Here is a 20796-nt window from a genome sequence, read left to right as displayed (position 1 = left end):
CTTGAGGAGTGTCTGCTTAGACTTCAGATAGTGGAATCTTTTGTCATTTTAATGGTGGCAGTGGTTTCTTTTCGATGTTCATTTTTCTGCTTTCCTTATTATTTGAGGATGGAGCAGCAGGTTGTGGGATGGAGGAGAAGAGTTAGTGGTAAAACCCTTTCCCTCTGCAATGTCCATAGGTCTTTGTGCACTTGTGAAGGAGAAAGAAGATGGGAAAGGTGGAAGATTTTTCCCTGCAGATTGGATATATAGGTAGACTTCTGTTTGAGGGAAGGAGGAGACTGGGAGGAAATCTAATCTTTTTAGGTTTTGCTTATTAGGATTCTGCTAATGAGGATTTTATTTGAGAATGTCTTGTTCTGTTATTATGGTTTGAAATGTAGAATTATTCCTAGGCTCTATGTTTTTTTGTGTCAAGTGACATGTCCTTTCTCAGTCCGTTCCCCTTCCTGGAAGTGATATGCATAGAGGCAGTGCTGTAGCTATACTAAACTTCTTAAAGTCAATGGTGATTTCTCAAAGTCTGTGTGTACTGCAAACTAAAGCACTGCAGAAATAAGATGACAGGCACATACAAAAGCAATAAGCAGCAGAACACCAAAAAGCAAGCATGATGCCAAGGATGCAGGTTGTTGTAGTTAATCTTTTAAAACTATTGCTTAGAAAAGAAGATTAAACCTTGCATCAACATGGTGTTCAAGTACATCTGTGCTACTTTGCTACTGTTGCCTTCTATTACAAATGCTGTGTGTAACTGGTGGCACTCCTTTGGTCTTGGAGCCTACACCTTGGTGGCTGGCTATAGAAACGCCAGCTGGCGTCTCTGCTGGGACCTCTGCCACACAATGGTGTGGGAATCAACCTTAGTCTTTCACGATGAAGGAGTCCTTGTCCTTGCCCTGCTGTATCTCCAGCTCCAGAGAGCTCTACCTTGAAGTTTACATTTCTGTTTCAATGAAGAATGCTTTTTAGTCCAGTTTTCTAAGAAGATATGCGCATGTGCATCTGCATGTGTCTCTGTTTACTCCCGTTATTAACTTTTAAACCAAATTAACAATTCCAGATAAGTCTGAGAGCTGGGAAAATCCCTCAGCTGGATAAGCATGTTTACAGCCACTCAAGGCGGCTGAAGAGACTTTATGCCTATTTCTCATGTATGATGCAATAGTGATAAGGTTTGCAGTAGCAGCTCAGCTACATAAGCTTTTAATTGACTACAAGAAGTTTGTATTAATTTGTGTAGCAGAAAGAAATGAAGCTCTTGGGAGGTGCAGCTGGTTGAGATGTTTGTAGACTGAGAGAAGGAAAGGGACTGGGGATTCTGTGCCTGAGCAGAGAAGGCACTTGGTATACATCCCAAAGCTCTACTTGGCTGAACTGGAATGTGTTTTGTTTTGCGTGTTTAAACATTGGCTAATAAGAGTGCTTAAAGAAGGTGTGTTTGAGGTTGGACTGTTTTGACACCAAGGCAATTTAAAAGCTATTTTTTAGGTGATTTTGATGTTCATGGTACTGTAAATATGGAACTACTAGGCATGAAAGTGAACTGCTTTAAGTCAGTAATATACTTTCATATATTGTAGTGAATACCCAAAGTAGTATGTAGGTTTGATTATCTGAGTGTGTTTGAGAACTAGCTGTAGATCTCCATAAAATAATTCCTTTGCAATTTGTGATTCATTTCATCCTGCTAAGTCAAGAAAGTTGTGACCCAGAAACAGATAGCAAAGCATTGCCTAGATTTTGCTTTAGAAGGTATTATTTTTGAGTGTCTGTAATGTTGTAAGTAGAAAATATTTTTGCATCAATTTCTGTTGAAGTAAACCTTTGGCTTTTTGTAATAATTTCAATATATCTCATCAGACTTGAGCCTGACAATGCTAATTGAATCTTATGTAATGTAACAGAGTAGCTTGCCATGTCATGAGAAAAATGTCAATTATAAAACAGTTAATCACTAAAAAAGAATCTTGGGAAAATAAGTCTTGCTCATTTACTGCTCACAGAACTGTAGTATGCTTGACATTCAGAAGCCTCCCCAGTCTAGAAAAAAAATTAATACATACAGTATCAATATTTATGTATTATTAAATCAGCAACAGCAGAAGATGTAGTCTGAAGGGCTATGCAGGATAGATTTCATATGAAGTACTTTCAGTAATATGTCACTTTAAATTACTATAAATGGTTTGTAATACACAATTTCCAGAATTTATTGTGGACTTGAACATTACACTCTGCTTAACTACAATGGACCTTGCAGCTGCACATTGGTAATGATCATTATCAGTTAGGTACAAACAATTATTTCCAGCGTAACTTACAAAGAGCAATTTTAAAGTGTACCTTTAAAAATCTTCAGTAAACACCAGGGTTTTTTCTCCAGGTAAATATCCATTTATTTTCAGGTACAATCTGACCTAGTGATGAACTTTATTTAAACTACAGCCACAAGCACTGATGAAAATAGCTTTTTCCTTTCTTAACAGAAACATAGTCCCATAAATCAAAGCTACCATGCATTTCTGATTATTTTTAAGATAAAATGTCAGTCAAATACATTAATCGCTTAATTTCTGCCACCCACTCTCTCATACATTTTTTTAAGCAATCTGTGTATTTGGTTCAGACTACTTTCTGGGTGAGACAGCTCCCACACACAGGGCAAACCTTTTAAGAAGGTAAATCTTTCCCTTTCATTTATCAACAGCTTTTATCACCAATAATGAAAAAGTACACACACTAAAAGAGCTCCTGTGCATAATAATTTCACGAGGCCATGACTGCCAGAAGACTGCTGGCCCAGGAGAAGGAAGCAGGTAGAAAGGGAGTCACACATTTCAGGATAGTGTCTTAGCAAGTATGTGGATATATCCCTAGCGTGGATTTTAGTGTGGAGGGTGTAAGATGAGACATCTTTTACAGCTTTAAATATAATCTTGGTTGCAGGAGATAAAAGACGTTGGCACTCTTATGATACATGTCTTGTTTATGTAAGAAGGAAGAAAAGTACCAAGGAAAATCCTCTCACATATTCATTGACCCTTTAGCATCTGAATCCATGTACATTTCATGTATGATCATCTAGAAAATAATCAAAGGGAATCAAAACCAAAACCACAGATCTTGTATCTCTTTTAAGGAAATACTAGGTTTGCTTCAGTGTTGCTCTCCAAATGAGGCACTAGGCAAGCTGAATGATGGTTGTTAAATACTAAGAAAAATGAATAATCACTAAGAGAAGAAGGACCCACCAATGGGGTCTCAAAGTTCTTATCTCTATGCTTTTTTTGCCACCAAGAAAATAGCTACAGATCACAGCATGCTACAAAAAAGAAAAAACAAAATAAAAAGAATTAAACTTCTTAAGCTCAATGCTTAAGGAGTCATGTCATGAAGCAGAATGAGAAAAGAACTCAAGAGACCATTACACTACCTGCTGCCTCAAGACAGGATTAACAGTGTCAGTGTAATTTCTGATAGATGTTTAAAAGATTTCTTAAAGACTTTTACTGAGAGAGATGTCATAAGCTGTTTAGGCGATCTACTCCAGTGCTTAATTATCCTTATTCTTAGGAAGTTTTTTTGAAGTCTTGTCTTGATCTTTCTTAGAACTAAGCTCATTGCCTCTTGTCCTGCCAGTCTTGGTGGTGAAGAATGGATTACAGTCACACAACACATTCCTGAAAAGAGGAGGATAGCAAAAGCAGTTTTTTCCCATAAGTATGAAGGTGTTGAGGGGAAATGAGTACTGAAATTTAAGAACTACACATCATTTAAATTCATAGGGAGCAGGATTACTGGGAGGACAGTCTGGCTTTTCAGCAGCTGGCTTTTCAGCATGGATCACTGTTCTGAAAGATATCAGCTGTGCCATCTATACGACTGAATATCCAAGAAGGTTCTCGCAGTGTAAGCATTACTGATGTCTCTTTCTGGACAGTTGCATTTTCAAAATATCCTTAGATTAATCAAGGTAAATCAACTCAGTCATTGGTGAAAGATGAAAAAATGGGTTAATTATGGTGGTTAGTGGAGCACACTTGGTCAGAAGCAGAACTCCAGAGTGGTAGACAGAAAAGTCCCTTTGTATTCCCTTAATGTCTGCTGAACATTTTTACTCATATAGAAATTATCATCCAGTATATTCTCTCCTGCAAGCCATCCAACACCCATTTTTTCTGCCTTTTGCTGCTGTTTGTGTCTATGAATAGTGAAATGGGTTCAGAGAGATGACCTGGTTGGCTTTTTATTTTGTGGACCAGCTTGTCTTCTGGAAGCACTAGCTGCCTGAATGAGTAGGAGGAAGGAGGATTGCAGATGCCTCAGCTCATAGCAGCTTAAATTGTAGTAGTTAGTTCCCAAACAGCATCCTACTGTAACTTCAGCCTAATACGATACCACATTTTCTAACATCTGAGGATGAGGAAGATCCTAGCTTGGTACCATTAAGCTTGGATACCAAAGTGTGGCACCTGAAACTGGGTTTGGGGTCCTACATAAATTTTCCAGGGTTTTTAAGCAGTCTTTTAACCCAACATAAGATGGCAATGTTTTAACAGAGAAATTTTTATTAAAGACCCTAAGCACAGATTCAGATGTGTAAATCAAGATACATAGATTTGAAGTAAGCACAGAAGTAAAACCAAACACAAACCTTTAAGACCAGAACTATGCACATGTATAATGTAAAACCATGAGAGATGGGGGGGGAAATGGGTTTTAGCAATGAAGCTAAATCTAAGATTAATTTATCTATGTAAGGTTATATTACAGAGCCTCAAACTGTGAGTTGTTTTAATTTTGATCTAATTATTTCACTATATTTTGATTGAAGTGTGAGGGTGAACAAATGCATGGGAAATGTCTACTGATTTGTGAAAGAGTAAGAGATGAAGGTGGCTGTAGGAAGAGGTTAATATATGGTTGCTATATGCTTTTGGGGTGGACTTTGTACACCCTTCACCCCTCCGAAGTAAGAGCGGTAGGTCCTCATCCCTCTGGCATGGGACTTTGTTTGCTGAGAGACAGATGTATCTCATGTGCAGAGTGAACTCTCCCCATGGGATGGCTGTGTGCAAGAAATGCACACTTAACCCTCTGGAACAGGGTGATGGGGTCCCTCACACTGACCAAGGCCTGAACAGGGGGTAACAGTTTCCAGGGATAACTCTGCCTTGCAATCAAATTGCAAAATGGATGGCCCCTGATGACTCTTGGAACAGCTGCCAGGGGCAGCCTGTGTCTGAGAAGTCACAGGCCTCTTCTCCATAGACATCTCCTCACTGCTGTCCTCTCCCTGAAGACTTACAGCATGGGGTACAGGCTGCACCCAGGCAGTGATGGTGGGGGGAGGTACTGACGATGAGGCAGCTCCTTCCTTCTGGCAGGTGGTGTCATGGTGATAGGAAACCAGTTCATTGCTGAAGTTGACCCTCACTACAGTGGATCTGGGTGTGCCACAGCAGAAGCACTGGCAGCCCAGCAGGTTGCTGAAAGCTCGCCTGAAGTCTGCGTTGAAAGCATAGATCACTGGATTCACTGAGGAGTTGGCCCAGCCAAACCACACAAAAATGCTGAAGGTGGTTTGGCCAACACAGGGTGACTGTGCTTCATGGCCACTCTCCAGCTCAGGCTGGCAGAAAGGCAGCAGGCAGTTGAGCAGGAAGAAGGGCAGCCAGCAGCAAACAAAGACTCCCACTATGATAGAGAGGGTCTGCAGCACCTTAGTCTCCTTGCGCAGGGAGCTCTGCAAAGAGGAGGTAGGCTCCTTGCCATGAGCTGGCCACTGCCCCCCTGCTCTCTCGAGGGTGGAGATGCGGCGGATCTGGGCCTGGGCAATTCGGTAGATCCTGGTATAGGTGATGATCATGATGGCCACAGGGATGTAGAAGCTGATAAGTGAGGAGGTGATGGCGTATGTGCGATTCAGGCTGACATCACAGCGGGGGGTCCCAGGCAGCAAGGAGCCTGGATATCTCATATCCTTGGCTTTATGCCAGTGTAGCTGCACTGGGACAAAGGAGATGAGGATGGAAAGGGCCCAGGCCACGGCTATCATGGTGCAGGCGAGGCGTTGTGTCATCCTGCGCTCGTAGCGAAAGGGGCTGGCGATGGCCCAGTACCGATCCAGGCTGATGATGCAGAGGTGGAGGATGGAGGCAGTGGAGCACATGATGTCAAAGGCCACCCAGGTGTCACAAAAGCGGCTGCCAAAAAGCCAGGAGCCACCAGCCACCTCAGTGACTGCCTTCCAGGGCATCACCAGGAGGGCCACGCAGAGGTCAGAGACAGCCAGTGACAGCACGAACCAGTTGGTGACCTTGGCGCGCAGGTGTCGGAAGCGCAGGACGGCCAGGCACACCAGCGCGTTGCCCACCAGCGTGCTCAGCACCAGGGCGCCCAGCAGGCACCCCGTGAGGGCTCGCGGGCCGCCCCCCATCAGGGTCGTTTCCCCGGCAGTCGCGGGGCAGAGCCAGCCCAGCTCCCCCGGAGGAAGGGCCGGCTCCGCTTTCCCGGGCCCCCTCGGCCGCTCCCTCCGGCGGGTCGCCCCCCGGGGGGGCGGCGGGACCCCTGGCAGGCGGCGGGGCCGGTAGGGCGGCCGCCCGCGGGGACATCTCTGTCCGCCGCTCCCCTCAGTGTGCGACGGGCCCGGCTGCCCCGGGGCTACTCACCGCGGCGTCGGCTGGGGCCGTCCTGCTGGGCGGGAGTGCGGGGCGGGGGGCGGCGGCCCCTCGGCGATGGAGCCCGTCGAGCCGGCCGAGCCCCGCGGCTCCTGCCCCGCAGAGCTGGGATGGGCGAGCAGCACCTTGGAGCGGCCTCCGTGTGCCGCCGGCCGGCAGCCCGGGCAGCTGGTGGGAGCAGGGCAGCGAACCCACGCTCAGACAGAGCTGTGTGCGGGGTGGGAAACGGCGTGCGAAGTTCCCAGGGTCAAGCCACCTTCGTTAATGCACGGAGGGAAATTTCCCCACAGCATCGCCCTGCAAGAGTCTTTCCGCAGTCTTCAATCTGTACTTGCGTAGGTGTCAGGGACGAGAATCTGGCGCTTTCCAAGCATCTCCCTCTTTGGGAGACCACGATCACATTTCACGTTTCCTAAAGAGCAGGATAGCACTTCGCGTTTGTTTACGCCGAGAATGCTGTCGAATCTGGGCACTAGAAGCTGTGCTTTCAACGAAACAGTATTTTGCTGTTTGGGGTTTTTGTTGTTATGGTTTTGAATCAAATTCCTATGTAAAGAAACCAAGAGCATAGAAACCTAAGACATCTTTAGTTTGGATTTGTTGCATTTTGGCAGAAGGTTGTTCCTGCGTTTCCTCAGACACAAGCATCCAAACCCTGTCTCTGTATTTTTCAGCTGATGGTGTTTTCTGATGTATTTCAACAGTCTCCAATTTCCTGTTATAATTGTATACAAGTTGTCATAAAGATGTCTTGCAAATATACATACATATATGTACACAGAGCCCATTTTCAATAAAGTATCCTTAGGTTATAGAATTTATTTTATAATCCTGTCATGAGAAAAAAAAAAATTGTGAAAAGAAAGGTTGTGAATAGAAAAATCAACTCATAATTAATTAACATGGCAAACAAGTATTTATTTTTAGATTAGGTATTTTATATTTTCTTTTTGTCTCCCGATTATAACTACCAATCTAATAGTGCCAATATACATAATTTTCAAGTCAGTAAGTATTTGATTTCCATTGTACTGTTACAATACTTCTTGCAATTAGAACAGAGGCTGAAAATTTGTTAAGCAAATTTTGAACAGCAAAGATAGCAGTTTAGCATTGTAAAAATAATCATATTTAACATGAACTAGCTGGATTGTACCAGCTCATAACAGATTGTTAACATTAGGCCATGTTTTTAAGATACTAATTCTTTTGTGCCTTGGAGACCACAGTCTCCAAAAAGCAGCTCACTGTGTTATTCCTGCTGTGACACTGAAAATTGGAATGTTTCTTCTTAATGTGTTTGTCTATAACATTAACTCATAATTCAAACAATTTATCTAGAACCTTCTCTGATAAAATATATACTTTGTTAAAACAGTAGTAACTGTCAAATTAATATAGAAACAGAAGAGCCAACTCCACACCTCATCTTACTTGGAACCATCTGTAGTTCCACACACATGGATTTTACCAACATCTGCAAACCACAGTAGGTCTCTGATTTTCATTCCAATACTAAGGACTAACTCTTAGTTTGTGCTTATTACTAAATAGAAAAATCATGCTTTCATTTCACCACAGATAATACTAAAGTTTGTCCTTTATTTTAATCTGCTGGGTGAGGCTTAGTTTAAAAGCAAAATCCATGTTTTGAGCATCCTGCTATGCGTGTTTTCATTAGGTCATGTTGGTGATGGCATTTTCCTGATCAGCTTCACTAATTCAGCCTCTTCTCCAGGAAAGTTCTGTGGTGATAATCACACTGATAAGGTCATCCTGTTGTCTTCCTTTATCAAGGTATTATTCCTTCCTTCCACTGTTCTTCAGAACAGGCATAAGTGAGTCTCTTGGGTTTTCCCCTCTTGGTGTACATAGTGGCTTGGTTTTATCAGCTCCCTCAGCTTGTTCCTCCCCAGCACAGTTCTAGTCAGCTGCTTCTACAAAAGAAGTTCAGTTCAGAGACTGGGGCTGACCATTTATCACCACTGGCTCACTGGTTTGGGCTGGCCTGGGAGGATGCCTGTGACTGAACACTAGTAATTTTCACCGAGCACCTTTGAAGGTAGATATCTTTATGTGGGTATCCTTCCCAACTTGGACAGGGATTAAATGTCCAGTGTGATATTTAGGTGCAGTCCTAAATTCAGAAAGTAAAACCAGAAGCTTTAATGCCTGGACAGACACGGAACAGCACTCCTGCCTGTTCTGACCTTGAGCACCTTTCACTGGCTGCCAGGAAGCATCCCTGCAAGGCAGAGCAGCTCACAAGCTGGTGGGAGTAGTGCTGGGGTTGAGCTGGCTCCTGACACAGCCCATAATTTAGGAAACAAAGATGGTTTAATGCCATTTTTGCTGCTCAGGTACCACTTGAGTGGCTACCTTTTCCCAGAGAGGCTGTGGCAGTAAATGGCTTTTTGATTTTGCTTCATAAACAGAAATGCAAAATACATGACATTGCTACAGTAATCAGTACCTATGTTACTTTAGCCAGTGTTTAATCAAGAGTAAAGTTGTCAAGATAATAATGTGAAAACTGGTCTATAATAGTGTTGACTGTTTCAAAATTCTACCTCTGTATGCTTTAGGGTACAAATGCTTCATTGACTGTCATTGCATTTATAAAACAAGCTTTAAAATTAAAAAAAATGTTATCCATCATAGGTTTCCAACAAAGGGCACACACAGCAATTTGCAGAATGAAAAATGTTCTGAATCCACATTTTTTAACTGATGTGGCAGAACTATTGCCAAATCATATTCAGATTACTATATACATTAATAATTTGTGTTCCACTTCCAACAAAAAGTTATCTGATAAATTGGGAATGTATCTCTTTGGTTGCTTCAGAATATGTAAATTTTAATAATTCAGAAAACCAGTGTGATTTTTCCTTACTTTTTTGCCCATTTCTCCACAATGTGTAAATATATTTTTGAGAGAAGATATGTGATATTTCAAAGGGTAAGTTGAAAATGGATTTTCTGTCTATATGGGACAAAGCTTAGCACTCAGCATTAAGAAGTGCAATTTGATCTCTACTTAAAAATATTTGACAGCCACAATATTGCTTTTTGTTTTACTTTCTGTTTGCTTATTTTAGAGATTTAGTGAAACAGGCCTGTCAGCAAGCTCTCTAGCACTTGTGATACATGATAGCCACTGAATTTAGTGTTTCACAAGGATAATTTAATCTCTTCTTGTTAAAAGACTGGATGCAGTCACTGTTGGAGCTGGTTGGGCTCCAGTCAGACAACTCAAGAGACGATGTGCAATTTTTTCTGTCCTGAAGAGATGAACGTGCCACTGCCACCAGTAACACTCGGTGCTTGGATAACCCAGGTTTGAGGAATAACAACAATTAGGTACAGAGAATGTAAGCAAGGCAGAAGTAATGCCAGGAGGCAGATAAAAGCCTTTTGAAAGCTTCACAACCCTATATTCACTCTTCTTTATTTGAAGATCCCACATTCCTACAATCTATTCGACCTCTATTTTAGAACAATGTTTTGATTCTTTTTAAACACTCATTTGACAGCACAAACTTTCTGTTATCTAAGGTAGGTTATTAGCCCATCTTGGCAAGCAATGACAAGCCTAATTCACCCACTTACTGAAAGCTTATGGCTAAACTACAGCATTTAAAGTAACTGGGCATTCATGTTCAAGGACATTTATACATAAGGTCTCTGCAGCCTACACTGGCTACTTTGGAAATTGATTAAGATTCAAATTCTTGTTCTTTATCTTCAAGGCTTTCCCAGACTTCATGGTTATAAGAGCCACATTAAATTTTCCCAGTCAAGAACATAGGTCATAACTACTAGGGAACTGTGCCTGGTCAGAAAAACCTCCATCCTGTGGAGTCACTTGATTGCACACTTTGCCTCAGAAGTTTCAGCACCTCACATACCTTGCTACCTCATGCTCCAGGTTTCTTCTCCAGCAACAACTGAGTAAATTTGTGTTTAAATACAAAGCAAATAATAATTAAAAAAAAAAAAGATCCTTGACTGTAGTATGTGTTTCTTTCCCTGTGGTTGAACATGACAAATATTAGTTGCACTGGCTATTTCTTGATTGCACGGCAAGTACTTCCAAAGAGACACTTCAATTGTTTAGATTAGGGACAGACTACATCCCTTTTGGTCTTACTTTGTCTTTCCATCTATGGAAACTGTTGCATGGAGAAGCAGAGGCATGGTGTATGATTAGCTTTTAACATTGAGTCAGGATAAAATGAGTTATGCTCTGTTTCTCATATAGTGAGAAATGAGAAGTGTTCCATTGTCCCACAAGTCAGACATAAACATTATCTATGGGCTGCTCTTGTAGCCGTTACTAAATGCAGTGCTGGACTAGGACTTCGTAGTGATGAGCATTGCATAAAAAAACTGTACAGAATAACTCAGCAGCACAACCTTTCAGTGCTGTCTGGAAAATAACTCAGAATATGTGTAGGATGCAACACTGCATCACCGGGTGGCAAAATTTCTACATAGTAATATCTGCCTCGGTTTTTTTTCTCATTTTCCTTATTCCTAGCCATCCATGGTGTCAAGTGTTGCATGTTGATTTTTTTTAAATAGACAAACATTTATTAGTAAATATACTTAACAAATGTCCTTAATAAATAGTGCATGTAAGAAGTTTCTCCCCTTTTGCACTGCCTGTGATTAGCCTCAATCATACTGGCTGTGCCTGGCTGCAGCATTTCCTAAGGGACCATCTCCCAGTTTAGCACAGCTTAGACACAGAGTTGTAAATTGGACCTTACCCTTTCCAACCACTCCCTGCTTTTCTGTTTGCTCAAGATAAGGGAGACCTGTTCTTTTAAGGATAAATTATTGTGTACTACTATTTAGGTTCAGCATTCACAACCAGTGCTTTATAAACAGAGGTTAGCAGCTCCTGTTTCCAGCTTATTTATTCATGTGTCTGTATCACCCAGCTTCACATGCTGCGAAACCAGCAGAACTGCTAGGGCTGTAAAGAAACATGGCAAAAATATTGTTATTTTTCATCCATATCATTTTTGCAGTCTGACTCATTGTGTTGCCACACAAACAGCTGAGATGGCATAATAGCAGGCAGGATTAGGGAGATGAATGCATGACCAGGAGCTGGGACAGAGGAAGGTCTGTTCACACCAACATTGCCACTGAAAACTTGTTCAGCCTTTCTACCATTTGCTCTTATACACCCTGTGACAGTTTCTTCATCTTTCTGTGAAAGGTTCAAAAGCTTCTGTGTAGGTCATATCTCAATAAAATAATTTATAATAAAATTAAGATTGAATCTGCCAGTTGTACTAAACCCAATTCAGTTCCCACTGAATTCAGGAGGAGAGACTCTTTCAAGTTTCATCAGTTTTTTCTAAGTTAACTTCTCTTGTCACTAAATTTAGTGGACAGAACTTCAGAGCGCCCAGGACCTGATGCTCAGTCTTGGCAACACTTTACAGTCATCCTATATATATGTACATAGCACCTGTAGGTTCAAGGCAGCATTACATCAGATCAATGAGATTATTCCTCAATATTTAATAGGAATTTAGCTTATGAAGCACAGAGAATGTGTTTGGAAAAGGCAGAGTCCTGCTCTCATAGCCTCCATTGTGCACTGCAATACATTTTAAAAAATATATATTAATTTAAGAATACCAATCCAACATGACTTGGCAAAACAAAACAAAACACAAACAAACAAAAAAGGGAAAAATCACAATAATCCTTTTTATTGTTGCTTTTATTGCATCAACTATAGAAGTTATTTTATTAGTGTTAGTGACACAGTGAGCAAACAGAGCACAAGACTGAGACAGAAATGTGATAAGGTTGTAATCACCATGGGGGGGACTAACAAATCTTTATCAACTACATATTAACTTTAGAAAAATAATTAAAAATTAAAAAAAAAAAACCGCACTCATTGCATGTGACATGAAACTTTGGTAGGAAAAATGCAAAGTAGAATCCATGCAACTGAATGAGCTCCCACAAAAATATGCCGATACCCTGCTTGAAAACAGGAAAGGGAAAACAGGCTGAATATAAGTGATTCAAAATGGGTCTAATTAGTGGATGAAATAAGTACAGGAAAAAATGCTGTTGGTCCTAAAAAACATCCACAAACCAACCCAAAAGGGTCAGGTGGGGAATAACTAGCCAAAATATTCTCAGGGAAGGAAGAAAAGGGCTCAGATCTCTGCTTCATTATAGTCACTCCCCTTTGATTTCATCTGAAAAATATGCCTCATTAACAACACAGGGTTACTGTCTGAGTGAGTGAGGATCTCAGGCTAAGAACTGTGAGATCCAGTGTTGCCTGTTTACCCTCACCTCTTCCTGCTGCTTCATTCATGTCTGTTCTCTGGCAGCTTGCATCTATGCCTTTTCCTCCCGGAAAACAATTGTCTGGACTATGTTATTGCAGGATATTCCTTATGCTTTAAACGTGAGAGTAAAAAATGGTTTGTATCACTAAAATCCATAATTAGATGGGGCAATACAGATCAAAATGGAAACCAAAGGTAAAACTAATGACCTGGAATTGTGTTGATTCAATGATAAATGTCTGGCATTTCCTAAGTGTTTAGACCTTTGGAAGGTTACAGTTATAGACAGGGGCTATTCCTAATGAGGGACAGTATTGAAAGGTCAGCCGTCAAAAACAGTCAAGAATGCTGACAGGTCTAGCTCTCTTTTGCTGGTCTATTTGACAAGCAAGAGGGCTGCCTCTCTCAGGCAGCAAGTCTTGGTCACTGTAGCACACTATGCATCTCCAGAACAAGATGGAGGGTTGCAGTTCGTGCAAACTTTAAGGAGTATTGAAAAGCCTGACCTGTTCTTTGCACAGTATTTTAATTGTAAACTCTTTGAGACATCTACGTGTGTTATTTGTATGCTGTCTCAGTGAGGATTTATTTATCTTAAAGTCTTACGTGTTGCTTGTAATATAAAATAAGGAATCCAGTGGCAATTGCTTCCTTCCTCTTTCAGTGGCTAACAGCAAGAACAAAGCAGCCATATTCCTCTCACTTAGCACCTGTTTCATATGTAGTCTCTTGCTGCCACCCCAAATCTGGCATAACACTCAGAGCTGACAGCCTTCTAAGGTAGGAAAGATACTGCTCTCTTCTTTCTGACATCCAAAATGCCCAGAGTATCTTTTCCATAGCTGAGTTATTTTGTAAATTGAGGTAGAGGCTCTGTTACTGCAGAAATGTTTTAGCAAAAAGGCTCAGCTTCACGTTTGTGTAACATGACTCACTCTTTCTTCACAGAATCGTCTTCGGTAAATTTGCTTCCTTCCTAAAGGTCACTTTACAGATCCAGGAGCACAAAGGATCTTACTATATGCAAATTGCCCTCATCAATTTGAGGACAATACAAAATCACTGCCTAATGAGTTATTCACAATATTCAACTAAGCAGCTATTTTCTTTTCACAAATAAATTATGCTATTTCTCATGTGAGTATGTCTAAAACATTGGATTACCAAGAATCTCACTACCAGATCAGAACTATAGTATAAATAATGTCATTTTTAACAGTATCAGGCAACAGCACAGTTACCATATGGTGTGGTTAGGGTAGAATCCCATGTTGTAATTTCTTCGATGTGAAGGTAGAGATAAGAGGTTCCCACTCCAGCCAGTCATTCCCAGCCTCCAGCCACAGTTTAATTCTCTTTCACTTGTGATGATTCAGTTGTTTGGGGGCCTGTGCCTGAAAATGCATCAGTGAAATGACGTGGGATTTTGGTCTTCTGATTTCACAGATCTGCTGTAACAATTGTAACATGAAACTGCACTCTCACAAGGCTCAAAATGTGTTCCTTCACTCCTAGTCCTTTCAGCAACCCTACTCTTAACATTCCTGGATTTTATAACCACCTATATGCTGTTTAGTCCCCACTTCTTCCCCATGGATGGCTGAATATCCTCTACAGACTTCAAAGTACCTGCTCATCCATGCTCATCCAAATCAGAATGACCTTCTAAAATGAAACCAGTTGCCCAGGGGAGCATGCAGTTTTCTGTGAATTACTGTCTTGACTTTTATACACTTAGCTTAAACCTGTTTCCTTATCACCTATGTGCAAACTGTATTATACATATCCCTGCTAATTACATCTTTAATTCTTTCATTCATTGAGGTATTCCTCAGGATTGACCACTTCTGGAAAATACAATACAGAGTTTTGAAATCCTCCATCTCTGAATTCCATCCTACAGGAGCAATTTAAAATCCAAAATATTATTTGGAAATGTGTGGGGTTTAATTTATTTTTTTTTAATATAAATTAATCTGTCTGTCTAGCAAGTCCTAGAGGTGGAAATCAATGCAACTGCAATAAATCAAGTGGTTTTGTTTTATGTAAAACATCCTGTTGTCCTTTGGAATCCCTGGCATAATTACCAACTATTCCAGCTGCATGGAAATACTTTCATCATGAGCCAATCTTGTGTTGCAATCTCAGTGCCAGTCCTCATTTTGCTTAGCTTGTTTAACTTCTGGTACTATTTTGCAGGTTCTACATTAAATAAATCACAGGAGTCTATGCAAGAGTGACAGGCCCATATAGCATCCCAGGTAAACAGTGAACACTGTTGAAAATGAGCACAAACACTCTATAGATTTCTGGGAGTTTCCTTAAACCTAAAATTCTCATTAGTAAAGGCAGAGATAGCTCTCCATTTGTCCCAGTGCAGAATGAGCTCCTGAATAATTTATACTTTGTGGATTCACACTGCATTCACCCCTTCCTTACTTACAAGGCATAGAGTGCTGCTGTGTTTCCAGAACAATTCACTTCATATAGCGTTATCCAGGGTAACAGTGACTATGTAGATGTTAAGTGAAATCCCTCTTGGACCCTTCTTACAATGTATGAAGTCACTAGACTAAGATGGGTAGAACAGTACCAAGACTATTTTTGATTATTATTCCTTATGAAGACACAGTAGGCACATCAATCAGACCCCACGTGTTTGAGACAACCTGGGTAACATTGAAAAACAGAAAACCTACCATCTTAGTTACAATCAAGCAAAAAGCTTAATTAAAAAGCTTTAGTTAGCCAAAAGCTTAATTAGTTCATCTTTACTAATGGTTTGACCAAAGTAGCCTACAAAGTGCTCCCAAAAGCAGTTCAGCTGGCATATCCCAAGGCTAGGTAATCCTGGCAACCTTTTTTGGGCATTTTTGCAAGCAGCTGAGGGCAACGGTCCTTTATGTGGCACAGCTGTAGCGGGAAGAGGCTGCATGCCTGTTATCCAGATAAGCAAGGAAAACCAAAACAAAATCATGTTTCTTCTCCAGCCTCTGAGATCCCATGTGTTTGCCAGCTACTCAAGTCAAAAGTGATGCGATCAGACTTGCTTGTTACATGTAAAACATCCAGTGTTGCACGTCTGACCTCAAAAGTACAATGTTTTGGTTTATTTATTTACTAAAGCCAAGACCAGAAGGCTTGTCAAGTCCTAACAAGTTGTAACAAAATTAAATGCATCGACCTTTTATTTGTATGAAGACTCCCAGTTTAAATCTTTCTTTCTAAGATGCCCACAATTTGAAAGAAAAAACAGAACAAAAGGAGATGCCTGTTTCTTCCCCATTTCCTCTCTCTCTGGGCATGCCCCACTTGCCTGCCTTTAAAAGCACAGACCTCCACCCTGCTGCAGGACCTTGGATGGTGTGTGTTACCAGATGGAGGACTTTTCTGGCCAAGGATTTCCAAGAGACTGTTACTACACTTGCTATGAGTCGTGAGTATTTGCTGTTCTATTCCTGCAGTAATCTGGCTTGAGGTGCTGCCTTTGGTGCTTGCCTTGGGCAAGTGGTAGCCTGATAGACCTTGCATAGGGCCTATGCTGTTACTGAGTCTCTGGAGACCTGAAGCCCCTTAGCCCTTCCATTTGCTTGTGACTTTCGGCATTTCTTACTCACTAGGCAGAAAATGGGTCTTAATGACTAGTTTGTTTTTTTTTCCTCTGAGAGATGTGGTAATAAACATGGTGCTGGCACCTGCCTTCCTGCAGGTCCTCCATCCACCTCCCCATTGTTAACCTGAGCAGCTCTGAGATCCCATCGCTGCTCTAGAGGGGATTCACCCTACGATTTCAAGGCGCCCATCCTACCTCTCGTTCACCCCAAAAGCTCAAGGCCGTGCTGTCTCCTCCAAACAGACTCACAGACAGCCCGGGCGCTGCTCTCGCCGGGCCCTGATGTCTCGGGCTTTTCCCCCCCTGCAGCCTCTTCCTGCCGGGACGGGGCACGGCCGCGGGACCGGCTGCCCGCCCGGCGCCCGCCTCAGCCCCGCTCCCCTCCCCGGCGACGCCCTGTCAAGGCTCCGGTGCGCCCAGCGCCGCCGAGCTCTGCCCCTCTTCCCCGGGCGGGCGGGTCGCTCCTCTGCCGCCCGCCCCCGGGGGCAGCGCGGTGCCCGAGTCTCCGCGGGTCCTCCCTCCGCCGCGCCCCCAGGATCGGGATCGCGCTGCCCGCCCCGGGCCGCCCGGGCCCGTCTCTGCCTTCCCCGCCTGCCTCGCCTCCCGTAAGCACACCTCGCCCCGTGGTCAGCACTGAAACTGCCGAACGCGCTGCGGGGCCCTGGGGCGGCGGGAGGTCTGTGGGTGCGTGGGAAGGTGACCGTGCTCGGCTACCGACCCTGCGGGCGGGTGGCCGCGGTGTGCCCGGGCGGCCCTGCAGCGCTAATCCCAGCCGGAGGGGCAGGCGGTGGTGTTAGCTCGGCGCCGGGGAAGGGACAAGGCTGCCGGAAGCCAGCTGGGCTTTCCCGCGCCGGCGGAATGCGGGAGATGCCGCGCGCCTTTAGCGGGAACACGGGGGCGGGGCAGCGGCCCCCGGGGCACCGCTCTGGCGGGGAGGATCCCGTCTCGGTGCCACCTCGACGGTCCCGGATGTGGCGGCGCCGGGGAGGCCGCTCCGCGGCGGCTTTCCGGGGGGAAGGGCCGGCGCCGCGCGCCTGCGCCAGGCGGGATCGCCGCCCCCCGCACCCCCCAGGCCGCGGTCCCGGGCGCGGAGCGGCGCGAGCTGCGGCGGAAGGCGCGCGCCCCGCCCCCTGGGCCCCCGCCCCGCTGGCATCCCCGGGGCTCCGCGGCGGCAAATGGTGGGGCCGGACGATGCCGGAGCTCAGGGCAGCGCAGCCGTGCTTCCCGCGGGACGGCAGGAGGCGGCGGCGGAGGAGACGGAGGAGGAGGAGGAGGACGAGGACCGGGATGGGAGCCGGGGCTTGAGCCGGAGGAGCGGCGGGCAGGGGCAGGAGCGGCGGCTGCAGCGGTACCTGGCGGCGCTCGGCCCCGCCGCGGCTGCGGGTGGGAAGGGCTGTCCGGAGAAGCCCGCCAACGGGGCCGCCTACGCCGTGGGCCCCTGCGGAAGGATGACCAACGGGGACGCCGGCTTCCTGCTGCTGCCGCCTCCGGAGGAGCCGCCGCCGGCGCCAGCGCTCCCTCGGGCGGGACGGGCCGAGCCGGCGCGGGATGAGCCGGGGCCAGGGGAGGAGAAAGAGAAACTGCAGAACGGGGGCTTCCTGCCGTGCCCGTCCGGCCCGGGGGGCGGCGGCGGCCCCGCGGGAACCGCCTTGGAAGGGCCGCTGAGGAGCTGCCGGCTGCGGAGCGAGGCGGAGCGGCGCTGGGGGGGCACGGCCGGCTCCTCAGCCCTCCCCTCGGGGGACGCCGCCGGCGTGCGGACCTCCTGTGGCCGGGCGGAGCCCCCGCCGCCCCTCGGCTTCACGGACGTGAACCTCAACTCCCGCAACACCTACGAGGTGAGCCGTCGCCGCAGTGCTCCGGAGCACCTGCCTCACGGAGGGACGGCGCCCGCGGGGCCGCCGCAGGAGCCGGCGGAGAGGGCCCGGCGGGTGGGCATCGCCGGCAGCAGCTTTGCCGAGTTTTTCACCAGGTAAAGGAGCGGGCGGCGGGAGGGGCCGGTAGCGGCGCCCGGCCTGTGTCCGCGCCGGGGGAGGGGCTGCCCCGTGGGGCGCGGCGGGGGCTGAGGTCGCTGGGCCGGTTCACGGAGGGTGCTGGGGTTGTCTGAAGGACCGTGTCTCGGCGTCGGCAGCGTGTTGCTGGTCAGATGATGCGAGCGAGTCCAGCCCAGACGGGCTCTTTTTTCGCCATGTAGTTATTGCTACAGCAAGGGAGGGCTTGGCGTTGGACGTGAGGGTTGCATGATAAAGATACTCCTGCTGCTACAAACTACGTGGACTTCAAACTGGAATTTGCTTCCTGTGCCAGGGTGTTTTACTGCCTGAATGAACACGGTGGTACTGATTAAACTGCTTGAGGAATAAGGTGAAAATTGTTGGTATTGGAAGGTACTTTCGGGTGATTCTCAGAATCATCGTGCAAGTTGCAAATGCTCATGAAACTTTAGCTACTTGTTGACAGTGTAGGTGCAACTTAGTTACTTCAAAATGTGGTGGGGAAAGCTTCAACGATTGGGCTTTGTGCTCTAATTAATTTGGCTTCTGTTAAGTTTCTAGCACAAAACCAAAAACTACAGGGCATCTAGCTTCATTACCTGGGGATTTTGTAGCATCAGTCACTGTAATGTGCTTCACAGGAGATGCATCTTGAATATCATAGTTTGTAGCATACTCCATATTGCTTTTATTCTGTATGAAGAGGGGACTTTAATTTCCAAATTCCAAAGAGCTTTTATTTTCATAAACTTTCATAAGTTATACTTATTGTGTTACAGTCACTCTGATAGCCCAGTGGGTCTCTAACTGTTCTGAGAAGACAGAATAAGATTTAATCTATTAACTGAAGAATTGATGTAGAAGAGGAGAGGTTTGATGTCAAGGCAGAATGTCCATTTAAGAAACAGGCACCTTCTACCAGCCCTAAGGAAAAGGAGAGATGGATCCCTGCCTGACAGTAAGGATAGTGGTGGCTGCAGGGCAAGTTTGATGCCTCCACTTTGCTTAAGGATAGGGTGAGGGATGTCCCTCTATGCCCACTACTTCCTATTAGTGTTTTTCCCTCCCACCCTTTTTTTCTTTTTTCCCACATTACATGAACTGAAGTATATGACTTTCTCCTTGCCTCATTACTTGAACACTTTGAACAGTAAGATTGGTACTTGCTGCTTTGTGCCCTAGGGGGGACACATGACATTCTGGAGAATTTTCCTCATAGAAGAAGACTGAACTTGGTGTGCAGCAGAAGTTGTCAGTAAACACTGATGTGTACTGTTTTCGGTGAAGGCTTGGATAATACATGGAAAAAAATAATTCCATCTATCCTGGAAAAAGCTACAGTGCTTACACCTCGGTGGGAAAAAAAAGATTTGCTAGGGAGCCAATTTCATAGCCTCTGACTGGCCCAGCTGGCTGTGCCTCGTACATCTTGCCTTGTGAGCTTCAGTGGCTTCAGAGACTTCACCTTCAGCTCTGCCTATACATTCATAGAAGTGTCTTCATTACAGCTGATTTTATCTGAGCTGCCAAAATGAGATGTACTAATAAAAATCACTGTTACTGTTTTTTAAAAATCAACCCAAAACTTCTCTTCCATGATAGTTTGTCTCTAGAGGTAGTAGCACTAGTTTAGGCTCTAAAGGCGTAGACTTATCACTTTTTAAAAACTGCTCAGATTCATTGAAAACTGACAGTTGCCATTGTGAGTTGGTTTTTCTCCAGTTCTTAGAAATACCTTGGCTCTCAGTAGTGAGGACAGAAATTGTTAAAAACTGTCCTAGGAATGACTGTCAGTAGCTACCAATGCCTCCTTGTGAGCCTTCTCAACAGATGGTTGCTTGTATTTTTGAATGAGCATGGTGCCACATGTGATGTTGCTCTTCAAAGTTTAAGTTGTACTGAGTGGTTGTGTTCTATCAGAAGTACTTGCTAAGAGAGAACAACTCGTTTGTGTTTTGTCAGAATGTGTACCTGCTCCCACTGAATATGAGATAAGGTACTGGATGTGTTGAACACAGTTCAGCAGTCTGGATCATCTTTTATAGAATGTTTTGCAGTTGAAATGCTCTTTGTTTAGTTCAGAAACTGTCTAAAATTGGGTAGCTCCCATTATTTTTTCCAATAGTCATATGGAAATTATTTAAAAGAAAGAAATGTCCAGTTTTTAAAAAACT

At 44.6% G+C, this 20796-nt stretch overlaps 2 protein-coding genes across 5 annotated transcripts in view; one reads left to right on the top strand and one right to left on the bottom strand.

Moving 5' to 3' along the window:
- Nucleotides 1-5092: 5092 nt before the first annotated feature.
- On the bottom strand, nt 5093-6442 carry LOC127384219 (D(1)-like dopamine receptor). The gene has a single exon (XM_051618304.1). The coding sequence runs from the start codon at nt 6440-6442 to the stop codon at nt 5093-5095; it is 1350 nt and encodes a 449-aa protein (XP_051474264.1).
- Nucleotides 6443-17134: 10692 nt separating this feature from the next.
- Nucleotides 17135-20796, top strand: part of TBC1D12 (TBC1 domain family member 12) — a 42071-nt gene continuing 38409 nt past the window's right edge. For 2 of the 4 annotated variants that reach the window (XM_051619834.1, XM_051619833.1), the window contains exon 1: nt 17690-18600. In XM_051619834.1, coding sequence (XP_051475794.1) covers nt 17807-18600 — 794 coding nt within the window. In that variant the 5' untranslated portion in view covers nt 17690-17806. Of the gene's footprint in view, nt 17237-17687; nt 18601-20796 lie in introns of those variants that run through there. The other 2 variants (XM_051619837.1, XM_051619835.1) reach the window with 2 other exon arrangements.

Source organism: Apus apus, chromosome 4, assembly GCF_020740795.1.
Source record: "Apus apus isolate bApuApu2 chromosome 4, bApuApu2.pri.cur, whole genome shotgun sequence".
In the NCBI taxonomy this organism is placed as follows: domain Eukaryota; kingdom Metazoa; phylum Chordata; class Aves; order Apodiformes; family Apodidae; genus Apus; species Apus apus.
The sequence above is the reverse complement of the archived record's forward strand: the minus strand, read 5'-3'. Positions and strand labels throughout refer to the sequence as shown.

Bases quoted from the DNA above. Each gene is read 5' to 3' on its own strand.
- LOC127384219 (XM_051618304.1), bottom strand. From the start codon at position 6,442: ATGGGGGGCGGCCCGCGAGCCCTCACGGGGTGCCTGCTGGGCGCCCTG.